Genomic DNA, 13,576 nt, shown 5'->3' with positions numbered 1-13,576 from the left:
CCCCAAAACGCCTCCGGCCGCCGTTGGTTTCTTATTTCTAATGTAAAAAACGACGAGAACGAAGTTATCCTCTAAACTTTCTAACGACTCCCCATTGCCTCTGTTAAGTTCCCTTCGCTTGATGTTTATCATTAGTGCTGGTTCTGTAGAGTGTAAATTACAGTTCAATTTTCAGATCACATTTCTCTCTATGTCTGTTTTTTGAGTGTAGTCCAAATTGAGACTATACTGATCGAGTACTCCGGTCCGGGCGGACGGGCGGGTAGTTTGATTGAAATTGAAATGGCCCTCTAGCTATGGGCAGTCACAGCGGGAACCTCTGCAGCACAAGCTCAGATGCATTTTAACCACGTGCGGAAACTGACTTGGTCTGGCCTATAATTTAACATCCGCCCTGCCACACAACCGCACAGCCGAAAAATTACCAAGTCGTTAAAAAAACATCCGAACTGCGATCAACCGGGTGAAAAAACGAACAGTCAAATCAATTTCGGAAGTCAATTTTGACGTTGAATTTTTGAATTGGCCCGAATTTTTTAGTGTGGCCATAAGCCTAAAGCACTCAAATGCAGGCTCATAAAATTTCATGCCCTCACCAAAAGCTTAGATTTAGTTGAATAAATTTAACTTTCTGATGAAGTGAAACGACGAACTTTTCATTGGGTAGAAAAGTAAGATTCGGCTAACGATACAGTATTGAGAGAGTCGGCTATTTGGTACTGTAAGCGGTTAGTTACTGATTTCAGATGGTAAATTGCCCCAGGGGTTTAAAACAAGTACCGCGCGCAGAGAAAAAAGTTAGCGGCACTCAAGGTAAATTTGAGCCGTCCGTTCAAAGGATATTGGGTTAAAAAAAGGACTGGAAATTTCCGTCTTCCGAGCTCATTTTTAGCTCAATTTCTTTTCACTCATCAGACTAGTTGAAATAACCAGTTTTTCACATATCTTCCAAATTTTGATGACAAATTTTTATTCAAACCTCTTTTTTGCCGCTGAAATATCAAGTTGTTCAAACAAGAGTTCAATCGATTAATTTCCACAAATACCACAGTTTTATGAATGCGACTTCATCCCCTCTGGGAATATTTCCCAAGTGAGGATTATCAATCAATGTTAAGCATTAATATAACCCTAGTTCCGTCGGCTAAATTATAACCAAACATGTTATAATTTGCCGATTAAAAATTAAGCTCCAGTTTTTGCTGTTATTATCATTTACTGAATCTAAGAAATTAAACTTATAAAAATAAATTCATGATTTTGAACTGTTCAGATCTGGGCTCAAAGAAGTTAAATAAATTCAATACAGAACACACTGATGGTTTGAAAAGAAAAACAATAATTCAAAATAACAACAACAAGAGATACTGCAAGATTTCCAGGAATCTTAAAAACTGTTTTTTTTTCAAGATTCTTATGGATATTGCAAGATGGTTTTTCGCTTTAAACTGCTATCATATGGTTCGTTTGATCAAAATCAGATCCACAATAAAAAAGAGTCTTTTGCTTGCAATCCACTAAGTACACTTACTCGTTATGAAGAAAAACAGAAAAGATGCCAAGTTTAATTTCATGTTACAAAACATTGCTGATTTATTTTAGTCATTGCATCTTAAAAAAGAAAACACCTAGCCGCAAACAGCCATAAAACTTCCCTTAAAATAATAGTCGAGTGTGATAGTCTTGACTTTGAATCAGAATTCTGTGTTGCCTTATGATTCAATTAGGATACACCACTAAAAAAACAGGGAAAACTGAAAAATGAAAAACAACCACATGAAGTAAACGCTGAAAATAAGTAAATTCAATTCTCACTGTAAAATGGAGCTCAATTCAAAGTTGAAAAATTCTATAAATCAATTAGGTTCTATTTTGCCATTGTTTTTCCATCAAGCTCTTACCTTGAACAAAAATCATTCAAAAGAAATGAAAAAAAAAAAAAAAACTATGCTATCAAAAAGAAAATAAAAGCCCACATCTTTAATTAAACCTACCTTTACTACATGAACAAAGCATGAGAAAGTAAAGCATTTTTATTCACGGTTGAGATGATTGCTTGAAAAAGCTCCGATTTTGTTTTTGATTGAACTATCACTCAAATTCAAGAGAAAATTTAGCATTAAGGAAAAACTCATTTGTCAAATGATTCCATAGTCTATCAAAATAGGCCTGAATCTCTTGACTTAATTCAAAATTTCCATCTATTTATGTAGTCAAGACAGCAAAGTGTGACTTAAAAGGTTCCGTTTGATGTTGATTTTCAACAAACAATCATATTGACAAAATCAACTTGTGGATAAATTTGCTGAAAATTAGTTGCGTTTATCAAGCAAGTAATCCAACTGTTTCCTTTTTTCCTGGTTTATAGACGCCAAAATGTCATCCAAGTCGAAAAACCTTCGTATTTTCTGCAAAAATGAGATCCAGCATGTCATTATTTTGAAAAGTTATTAATTCATGATCAATTTTCAGCAGGTGTTGCGATCAAAGAGGACACTTTTATGGTTTATTTTATCAAGACCGGACGCGTTAAGACGTTGCCAATCAATTATAAACGATTTGCGGATCACAACAGGTTTTTAGAAAAAAAAGTAAATCGGGATTTTTATGTAAAGCCAGCCATACATCAACAGCGATTGAAAAACAAGGTTTAAAAGCCACCTTTTGGTAAAAACCACAATTTGAAAAAGAAAGAAATCAATTCTTTAATCTCTGGTGATTATGTATTTAGGTTTTTTTATAAAGAAAATAGTTTTATTAAATTTTAGTGCCCTTGAAAAAAAAGCGGTATAGTAGAAAAACCAGCATTTTTCTTTGACTTTTGAGAAACATTTTTAAAAATTGTTTCAAGTTTGTTTCAAAATTTCCTGCAAATCGACATACAGGAAAGCTTACTGTTGAAATTAAAAAAACTAATATTGTTCAAATAACAGAAGATTTTAACACATTAAATATGGCAAACAAACGTTATCTGTTGCAGAAAAAACAGCAGATTTCATTTCACCCTGTATTGCTATTTATCATATCAGGTGATGTGAATAAAAAAAATTTATACACGAGCTAGGTTACTTAATTATTTTATACTAAGTCAAGGCCAATTAAGCGCACAAAAGCGCCCCGGAAAAACCTGACATTTTTGAACGCATAATATTTTAATCTGCGTCATTTCAGGAAGCTAGTGTCAAATTATCTCCTATATTTTTAATGTTAGGATAGATTGGTGCCAAAGGCGCCTTTAGAAAAATTTTAAGGTCAGACAGTCTAAAATGAATATGTCACAATAGTACCAAGGGGGACGCTTTCGGTCGGCATCGGCAGGGGGTCGTATCCCTGAGAGGTGGGGGGTATGGTCAGAAGCCGATTTAAGGGCCCTCGTACTCACGTGTTTTATATGTTTTGAAAATATCCAAAATAAAATAAAACGTAAGAAAACTAGTTGTTAATCGTCGTTCGAAAAAAAATAGGCTTTCTTGCTGTTCGCAGCTTCACAAATGTTCTGTGATAGAATTATACAATAGATTTTTAACCAATAACCAAAGTAGATAGTCTAGAGGTAACAGGAATGACAGGAAGGGGAGAGATGGAGGGTTCAGTTCTTGGCATTGTCTTTTCTTGCAGTTTCTATGCAAATACTAATAAGTTTTTGCAATGATCAGATTATAAACAGTCTAAAACAGAACTGGACCAACATTGAGTCATTAATTTGAAAGTGCTGCTGAAATCTTAGACTGAAATCTTACAGGGACTGAAATCTTACTGAAACATTTCTGAAAAACAGATATTTCACACTGCGAGACTAGAGAAAGCGGCTATATTGGGTGAGCATAAGATAATTTTAGACCCTAGTCCTTTCACATCATTTGAGAAAAATCACAGAAAAAAATCTATGAAAATTTTTTTTCCAGAACAAAACTAACCTCCTAAGTTTTCCGGGTTGATCTCCATACACAAAAAATGCTTGTAGAAAATCCGGTGTATATGGAAAAAGACGTGTATCATACAATTTTTATATATGAAAGAAGTATGAGAAGAAACTTTTACTTTGTAGCAAAAAAAATTTCCAAATTACAAAATTCAAGTTTCCTGGATTTTTCTTCCTATTTTCAGTCAAAATCACTTTTATGTTCAATGAACATGTTTAAAAAAAATATGCAAAAGTTTGTGATTTCGTCTTTATCGTAGACCAAACTGAAATTTTCATGCAAATGAAACAAAGGTGACCTTAAAAATTTGAGCAAATTCAAATTTGAAATGTTTTCATGCTTGACTCGAAATGATATACTTCAATGTGTCAAAAAAGTCAAGCCACGTTTACGACCAGCAAAACTTTTGGATAGAAATTTTCTAGCCCAATACAAAACTTTACCGTTTTTTCTTCTTAGTTCTGAGTGAAAAATATTTCATTTTTTCAAAGTAATTATCTAAAAAACAGACTATCCTTGAAAATTATCCCCTTATCCATTGGATTTTATTGTGCTAGATAATTCGCGTTTATTTTGTTTTCGGACATTACACAAAATTATTTAGCAAAACGTCAAAATTTACAAATTTTGTTTTCTTGAAATTTTGCTAGTGATACAACTTTCATGTATGAGATAAAGTTTATCAATGAAGCTTCAATTAAAATTCTGTACGTAGGGTAATTTATGTAATCGTATGACAAAAATTTCTTCACAAATTGCTTGACAATAATTTTTAATTACCACGGGTTTCTAATGCTGACTGTGCTGAACATAATTCTCGGTTTTTTTTTGCTTTTGCTTGAACTGGTGGGTTTTTCATGTATCTCCCCTATGATATCTAGTAACGAATTGACACCGCAATAATCAAATATTAAGCATATGTGCACTTTGTACCCAGTAAAGAATCTCCCCGATGCGTCAGGCGACAATTCGTAACAGGCGACAAATCGTAACAGTAGGTTAAGCGGTAACACTGATTCACGCGCAATATTCCTCTCGTGCCGGATATTAGTCCAGCGGAGCAAGCTTATTCTACTTGTCAATGCCTTGTCAACGAATTGTCGCTTGCTGCGAATTGTCGCCTGTTACGAATTGTCGCCCTTCCTCCCCGATGTTGTGACAAAATTTCATAAACCATTTCGGATCATTTCATTTATTTACCCCTTTTGCAAAAATTACAAAATGTTAAAGATATTCATAACAAATTTATTTTGCTGTGCACAAAATCACGACTCATTTTGGCCCTTAATAGGTGAAATCTTATCTGTAGTTTGCAAGGATTTGCAACAACAAAAAGGAGCAAATTGCCGACTACACAAGAAAAAATTGATCAATACCAAAAAAGGGTAACCAGTAGCTGTGCAAATAGCATAGAATATTCAAACCCCGATAGCACTGCAAAAAGGTACATAAAGTCTAAAATGCAAATTTGTTAAATCCTATTTTTCTTGTATATAATTACACATGAGACAAAACTGATAACTGATAACAATAAACTTAGATAACAATAAAAGTTAACAATTAATTCCGATCATTTTTTAAACATGAGACAAACTTCTGAAATAAAAAAAAGCTCATATAACTTGATCTTTGTAAAATGCGTTTCTGAAATACCTGAATCTGCGTCCTGACAGAGGTCGGCACATAGAAAAACTGAATTTTTTCAGCAGGGAGCTGGAAAATCTGTTTTTAAATTTAAAATTTGCGGAATTCTGGAGACAGATTGCTCGAAATAAAAGTTCAAGGGAAAACGCAATGTTACTTTTTTGAAACTAGTTTTTTATTGGAATTTTAGTAACCATGACAAAGCAATGCTAACTCTGGGAAGTTTTTAAGTTTTTGTTCAGAAGTATATTTAAAACACATAATTATACGATAATTTATCATTTTTTGCCAAGCTTGTTATAAGATGTATTTTAATATTTATGCAATAATTTATTTTTTACTCCCAGGTTTGTAAAAAAGAATCATTAAGAAATATAATACAGCGTAAAGATGTAAATTTTGAAAGCACCAATTGAAATTAGTTTTGAGAAAAAAACATCTGGTTAACATTCACCCTGTATGTTCAGTATTTAATTACGAATATCCTTCTCTATAATTAAACCAATTGTTAAACAAATATCTTACATCTTAATGAGTTCTTACTTTTTGCAAACGAGCGAATGGGGGTCGTTAATGGAATTCAAAAAAATCAATGATTTGAACTATTGAAAACAGGTGAAAGAACCATTTTAAATGGAAACAAGACTGCTCGTATCAGGGCGAAGCCCTGAATGTTCCGACTGCCTTTTAAGGTTTATTGAGCAGCAGTAATACATAAAAAAATTAAACGAAATAAAATTAAATGAAATTTTTTTCTAAAATTTGAAATTTTTTATGAAAATCATCCCCCCACACGCCATATCAAGTACAAAAAGATAGATTTCGTTCCTTGTAACAAATCAATTATGGCAAATAAGCTTCGTTCAACCAATTTGGAACGATTTATAAGACGGATTAAATCTCCGCTTACGCGTTAATAGCGCGAAATATTTTGCGCGTTAATTGTCTCAAATTGGTCAAAATGGCCAAAATGGCAATCTTTAAACCCTCATAACTTTACGAAAAATGATCACAGGTGAAATATCTTTTCAAATTTAAGCTCAGGACAACAATACCTTTTGAATGATATAAAAAAATTCCGTCAAAAATTGCTAGTTAAAAAGTCGAAATTTGTCTGAAGAAAAAAAAAAAACCCACCCCGAGCAAAAATATTCCGTTACTTTCGTATATATAGTATAGAACTCTAGATAATGATAGATGAGAAGACTAGAAATGGCATTTGGTTCTTGTAGTATCCTAACTACCACAGAAGTAGGCTCTTTTCAATCCCCTTAAAGCGCTCGTGTGTGTGTGGGGGGGGGGGAGGGGGTGTTGTGAAATAGTTTAGAAGTACACTTATAAAAATTTAATAACTTATGAGAGCAAGTTATAGTTTCTAATTGACTTACTAGAATTGACAGTGGATCCCGTAGTATCCCTCGTGACACCTACACACAGCCAAATCGGACCCCTCGTCCGAGATACAAGTCGAGTTCTCCTTACAAGGATTCCTACTCTTGTGACACCAGTCGGTCAATTCACAATTCTCCCCTATGAACCCCTCTGCACATTTACACTTGGGGTCACCTGAGTTCATGTCTACCTCACAAGTGCCCTCATTTAGGCACGTGACCAACTCGCAAGGACCCGCAACTTCACAGAACATTCCTAAAAAATAAAGACTTTTCAAATGTGACTTTTGAATATTCAGCCTGAGATAACTAAATCTGAAAAAACGCCAAAAAACAGCCAAAAAACAATAAAATTACACTAATATGTCTCTGGTATAAAACCACAACGATTGATTGAAAAGCTTTTTTTTCTATATTTGGAAAACCTTTAGTATATTTTACAACTCAGAAAATTGACAAAATACGTCTTTTTTTTCTGCTGGATTAACTTAAAAAATTCACCAAAAATTGATCCAAAAATCTGACATGAAGATATCGATTTTTGTTTTTTTTTTCAAAAATTGCGTGCATGCGAATTCTCCGATCCAACGTCTCAATATTTTCATTTTGCCTCAACATTCAAAACACTTTTTTCACCACTTTTATTATTTTCAGTCCTTATAAAAAAGGACACATTTTAAACACCATGCTCAGAACACTTTTTCTTTTCGGTCGCAATAAAAAAGGACACAGTATGAACACCAATTTGAATACATTTATTATCTTCAGACGTTACAAAAATGCCAGAGTTTGAAAACCTTTATGAATACGCGTTTTTTTTTCAGACCGTATAAAAAAGGACACAGTTTGGTTTTGAACACATTTTAAGACCACTTCTATAATTACCGCTGTTTAAACCCTCAGGTGATAAAATAAGCACTTGTCACGTAAGACGACGGAGACAAGTTACTATTTTTCACGTTCTTTTTCCTTTTTTTCGCAACTGGCGGGCGTTTCTAAGGAAGTAAAACTTAATTTCATGTCACTTTGGATTTGACTTCACAACTCTTCCTTATTCTTTCTTCTCATATATGTTTTTTGGAACAGTAGACAGTAGCGAAAGTAGAATCTTTACAATTTCATTTCCCCACAAAATCGATAAAAGTCATATTAAAAATACATTAATTCTCTCTAAGCCTAGCCTAGTGATTATAAAAGAACCCGGCTTGAATGAGGTTTTGACACTTATTTAGACGGGCTATGAGACGACTAAAGTGAAATCTTACCAGCGGATGGTAGTCTATATTTTTTCCCCAAATTTATCCAAAATTCGCCCCAGGCAACTTCCTTGTAGCTAGTAGTAAGCCCTCATTATTGATTAGGAACAAGCTACTCTGAATTCTGAATTTTAAGTTGTACTAGCCTATATATGGTTTAACAAACTAAACTATCACAAGGCAAAAATCCTCATATGCTTCAACGGACTTCATTGATTACCCCCCCCCCCCCCCCCCCCCCTTGGATCTAGTAATGAATTGCCACCTCTATAATGAACCACTTCTGAATTGTGTACTAATTGTGCATATTTGAATTGTGTACTTAGTAACGAATCTTCCCCTTTGTAAAAAAAAGCAGTTCAAGAGATCAGATCAGTTTCAACCAATAAGCATAGATTGGCAATCCAAAATTTCACGATCGATTCCAACCGTTCATACCGATCCATAAATTTATGTTTAAAATTGGTCTGATTAAAAAAAAACACCCCAATCATAAAAATATTTCTCTTTCATCGAAAGTCGATACAGTAAATTTAAAAAGCATACGGCTACAATCGGGACTAATTTAAGATGTCAAAAAAAGCACAAATATCTGGTTCCAACTGTCCATTATTTTTCTCAATAGCGGAAAATTTTACTGTTATAACATCTATTTTATGTTTGTTCGAAAAAAATCTGTCCGGTTACAAACCATATTCAGTACTTGAAGAAATATTTCGGTCTAAACATAAAAGGAACTTGATCTCTTCAATGGTTGTTTCAATTCATTTAGCGTGAACAACGATTCAATTACCAGTTGTAGTTCGATTACTGAGGCGTTGCAACTATTTCAAATCAAAGTGCTCTATCCTGATAAGTGCACTTGTTTCTTTCAGTCTAAATTAGGGCGCATAGTTGTTCTGTATTGTTGTTACCACTTTCACAAAAAATGATGGCATTTTTGTGGTCAGCTTTTGGGATATTGAAGACACCAAACATTACTAATATTATTGTTTGCTGTAAAAAATTGACTTTCAAGTTTTACGAGTGTATGCACTTGAATTACCGGATACAATAATCCTTAACATTTACAAAATTTAAAGAAAAAATGAAAAAAAAAACGCTTGCTCTGTAGCGTCACACTGAGTTGATTTAAAGACATTTTTAGAGACATTTTTAACAAAAAAGTTAGTTTGCATTTAAAATTATTTAAATTTTTTTTTTAGTTTTAGCTATGGCAATTTCTGTGTTGGAGCACGTAAGTTCAAATACTTACGTGCTCCAAAAACTGAAAAATTGAAAAACATGGATGCGGTTGCTTCAGTTTAAATTTATTGAATTTGGAAAAATAATTGGAAGCTTTCTAATAAAAAAATTGCGTTCAATTATTACCAGCATGTTTTTGAGCTACTGATACAGTCAGTAAAAAGAACAGGGGTAGATCTAGGATTTTCTCGAGGGAAGGGGGGGGGGGATTTTCAAAAGAAGTTCAAAACTTTTGTCGATCTTTTTTTAGGTCGACCTAATTGATTTTCCGAGTTCTCCCAAAGCCTTAAAAAGACACTGATTTGGCCAAATTTTCTGCGCCGCAAGCAAAAATTTGAAAAAATAACAGACCAAAAAGTGTTTTCAGGCACTTTTTGGAAAATATTGACCAAAAAGTCGGGTTTTTATTCGGGGCGCGTTCCCCAGTCAAAAATATTAGATGTGTAGTTTAGGGTCCTTGACTAAAATTCTCAAAGAAATACAAAAGGGGGACTCTTTGGTCGGCAGGGGGTCAAATCTCTGAGGTAAGAGCGCCGCCCCCCTAAATCCACCACTGAAAAAAAAATTTTTTCTTGGGGGCGTCCGCCCTCCTAAATCTGCCCCTGAAACAGAATTTCATACTTGGCCGAAGTCAAAAAATGAATGAAACCCAAATTAACGAAACAAACTTATTTTCTACAGTTTTACTTTTTAAATACAATTTTCAACACAGTTTTCAATTCATTGATAACCGACAATTTCCTAACGCATTAATAAATTAGCGTTTTAGATGATATTAAAACGAGATTTGAGTCTAAAAATTATCTAACAATTGCCGAAAAAAAACAAGAAGTCAAAAAAACGAGCGCAATTCAAGTTTTAAAAAGTTTTTGTTTGAAAACACCACTCATTCCCACAAAGCGTGGTAACTTTTGCTTGAAATCTACAGATTGTTTGGAAATAAATTGTGCCTTTTCTGTTCGGTGTTTCGATCCAGTTTTGCGAAATGTGACAGAACATTAGCTGTTTTTTTTTAAAATAAGATTTGCAAAATTGAGAATAACAGGGAAAAAAAGATTTTGAAAACAATCCACCAAATCCAACCACTTTGTATACTTTTTGAAGTTTCCGAAAATTTCCAACATGTGTTTTGTGTAAAAGAGTAGTTTTTGCATACAAAAACTATCTGAAAAAGCTATGTTACGCTTTTTATTGACAAAATCAATAAAAATACTTCAACAAAATTTCTTCGAAACGAGCGCTGTGAAACGAATAAAAATTTTTCATCAAAACTGCTTGTATCAGGTCGGAGCCCCGAATGTTTCGACTGCTTTCTAAGGTCTATGGAAGAGCAGTAATACCATGAAAAAAATTAAATCTAGAAAAAAAAATAAACTTTTTTTTTGTAAATTTTGATATTTGTTATAAAAATCATCCTCCCACACGCTATATAAAATATAAAGTGATAAATTTTGCTCCTAGTAACAACTCAATTATGCCGAATAAACTTCCTTTAATCAATTTGCAACGATTTCTAAGTTCTATGACGGATTAAATCTTCACTGACGCCTTAATAGCGCGAAATATATCGCGCGTTAATTGTCCCAAATTGGCCCGACTGGCAATCTTTAAACCTCCATAACGAAAAATGATCACAGTTTCAAATTTAAGCTCAGAACAACAATACTTTTTGTATGATATAAAACGGCTGGTTAAAAAGTCGAACTTTGTCTGGTTAAAAAGTCGAAGAAAAGCAACCCGAGCACAAATATTTCGTTACAGTCCCATAATAATTTGAGTTTTTTTGGGACTGTAATTTTTCGCAATTTTTCTTTTTTCCATAACACACAAGCATTAATTTTTTTTCTCTTTTTCCCTTGAAATTAGCGCAAAATAATATGACGAAGCCAAAAATGACACTCCCATTCCATATAAGCTCAACAAACTTTTAGAGAATAAATGAACGTAAAAAGGAAAAGAATTCATTCAAAATCAGAGGTTGCAAGTTTACAAATTACCAGAGCGAATGAAGTTGCCTTTTAGTTCTAGCAAACATTGCTTCCAGAAGAAGACATGTCATAATTTGGAAAGTGAGCCGATCAAAACTAAGCTGACAAGTCATAATTAGATATTTAATTTTCAATAGGAAAATTATCATTACGAAAATAGCTCCTGGCTAAAATTGAACTCATAAGCTTTGTCGTCTTCAGCATGGATTTTATCTATTACAATGTTACCTATAAGCTATTACAATTTGGTACCTCGACATTGATAAACTATTAAAGTAAGCTGAACAAACAATTATTGGTGAGCAAAAACTAAACCAAAAAATAATCTATTTTGATTTAATAACGCTGGCGATTTCAAAATTTTCGAACTTGAAAAAAATGTTGAAATTTTTAAAGTAAGTCATTTGTGTTTTTTACTTTTTTGATTAAAAATGATTGTTTGCAAATTTTCACCTGCAGTTCCCGGGGGACATTCGCATTTGAATCCGAGCTGAGCCGAGGAGTCCTCGCGACACTTTCCCCCATTCTCACAAGACACATACTGACACTTTTCCATCTGTTCACACACTTTGCCCTTGTATCCATCTCCACATGCACACTCGAACTCACCTTCGCCTATGAACAAGTTCAGATGCCGGTTCACACTTAAGTTCTGTTTCATACGAGAATAAAATATAAAAAAATAATTCGAATTATTATTTTTCACTTTTATGGACACTGATAATTGAACAAATTTAATCGATTTCATCCATGGAACTCCAGCGCGGGTATGTTTCGGTAACAATTAATTAGATATGTTCACTTGCTTATATAAGTAATATACCTAAATTAGTGCACACTCCGTCATTCATGCACGGTTCCTCCTTGCACGGATCCCTCTGTCGCTCGTCGCAGTCGGAACTATCTGTGTACTTGTCCCCATTAGGGCAGACACACTCGAACTGGTTAGTGGTGATGTTGATACACTCGTATGGGTTGCAGGGCATGTTGACACATGGGTTGTATTGTTCACACGCTGGTCCATAGTAGCCCAAGTAGCACATACAGTTGAAGTAGGGGTACTCGTTGATGTTAGTACATGACCCCCCACTACACACTTGAGTGCTGCAGGCTAAATAAATTCAATCAGGCATTACCTTTAAGCAAGACAGTTTTTCTCAACACCGACAAAAATTTTGCGAATTTCGAATTACGTTTTACTTCAACTGTACAAGTTACGTTGTTCTCGCTAGAATTCTTAGCGAGAAAAAACCAAGGTCGTAACTAATGAGTTTTCTGGTGAACGAAGAACAGTGTGTGAAAAAAGACGAAAACTGAAAGATTGAAACAAAGTTCACGTTCAGGCGCCATTTAAAGTTGACTTTTTAATGTTTTGATTTTGCGTATTTTATGGCATTGAATTCTGCTTTTAAATACCGAAATTTATGGCAGTTCATTATTCTTTGTTGACTTGTAATTTCCGACAATTACGGTTAGTTTACGTATGAATTGAAATATGGTCAATCGGCCAGCAACCCGAAACCGATCTACCTCAGTACCGAAACGAGGCAAAAATATACGTCTTGCTTGCATTCCGAAATACGACTGAAAACGTTTCAATTAAGTATATCACTCGAATCTATCTAAAGTTTTAGCGTGGTAGGTATACCAAGGCCAGTAGCGTGCCGTAGCGACCGCCTCCCCCTCAATTCTGGTTGCCAAATTTTTCCAAAGGGTACCTACCCCCTTTGGTATAACTTTATGACATCCATATTTCGCTAAACAACTTCAAAATTGTTCTAAAGGCGCCTTGGGCGCCAATATGGCTAATTTTGAGGGGGGAGGGCGAGCCGAAAAAAGCTATAAAAAATATAAAAAGCCGTAAAACTATTTAAAAAATTTCGAAAAACCGCCCCCCCCCCTCATTAAAGTTTCTGCGCACTCTACTGACCCAGGCAAAGCCCTCAATACTCTGAGTGCCCATTAATTGGTCTCAAGATAAACTGTAAATTTTAGACTGCAAATACATCAAGTATTATGTGCTAAAATTTGTCTTATATGGAATTAATATGCTAATTTGATTTGCCTCAGTGTAAATTGGAACGATTGTGAGAGCGGGGATAGTTAGCCTGCAAGGAAATTTTGCATAT

At 34.2% G+C, this 13,576-nt stretch overlaps 1 protein-coding gene across 1 annotated transcript in view; it reads right to left on the bottom strand.

Annotated features, from left to right (window-relative positions):
* LOC134853453 (uncharacterized) overlaps window positions 1-13,576 on the bottom strand; it is a 216,532-nt gene that overhangs the window by 71,756 nt on the left and 131,200 nt on the right. Inside the window, exons 7-9 of the mRNA XM_063869452.1 lie at window positions 12,271-12,558; window positions 11,901-12,062; window positions 6,956-7,214 (exon numbers count right to left, since the gene is read on the bottom strand). Of these exons, the coding sequence (XP_063725522.1) occupies window positions 6,956-7,214; window positions 11,901-12,062; window positions 12,271-12,558 (709 nt within the window). The remainder of the gene's footprint in view (window positions 1-6,955; window positions 7,215-11,900; window positions 12,063-12,270; window positions 12,559-13,576) is intronic.

This window comes from Symsagittifera roscoffensis, chromosome 8, assembly GCF_963678635.1.
Source record: "Symsagittifera roscoffensis chromosome 8, txSymRosc1.1, whole genome shotgun sequence".
Lineage (NCBI taxonomy): Eukaryota > Metazoa > Xenacoelomorpha > Acoela > Convolutidae > Symsagittifera > Symsagittifera roscoffensis.
The sequence above is the reverse complement of the archived record's forward strand: the minus strand, read 5'-3'. Positions and strand labels throughout refer to the sequence as shown.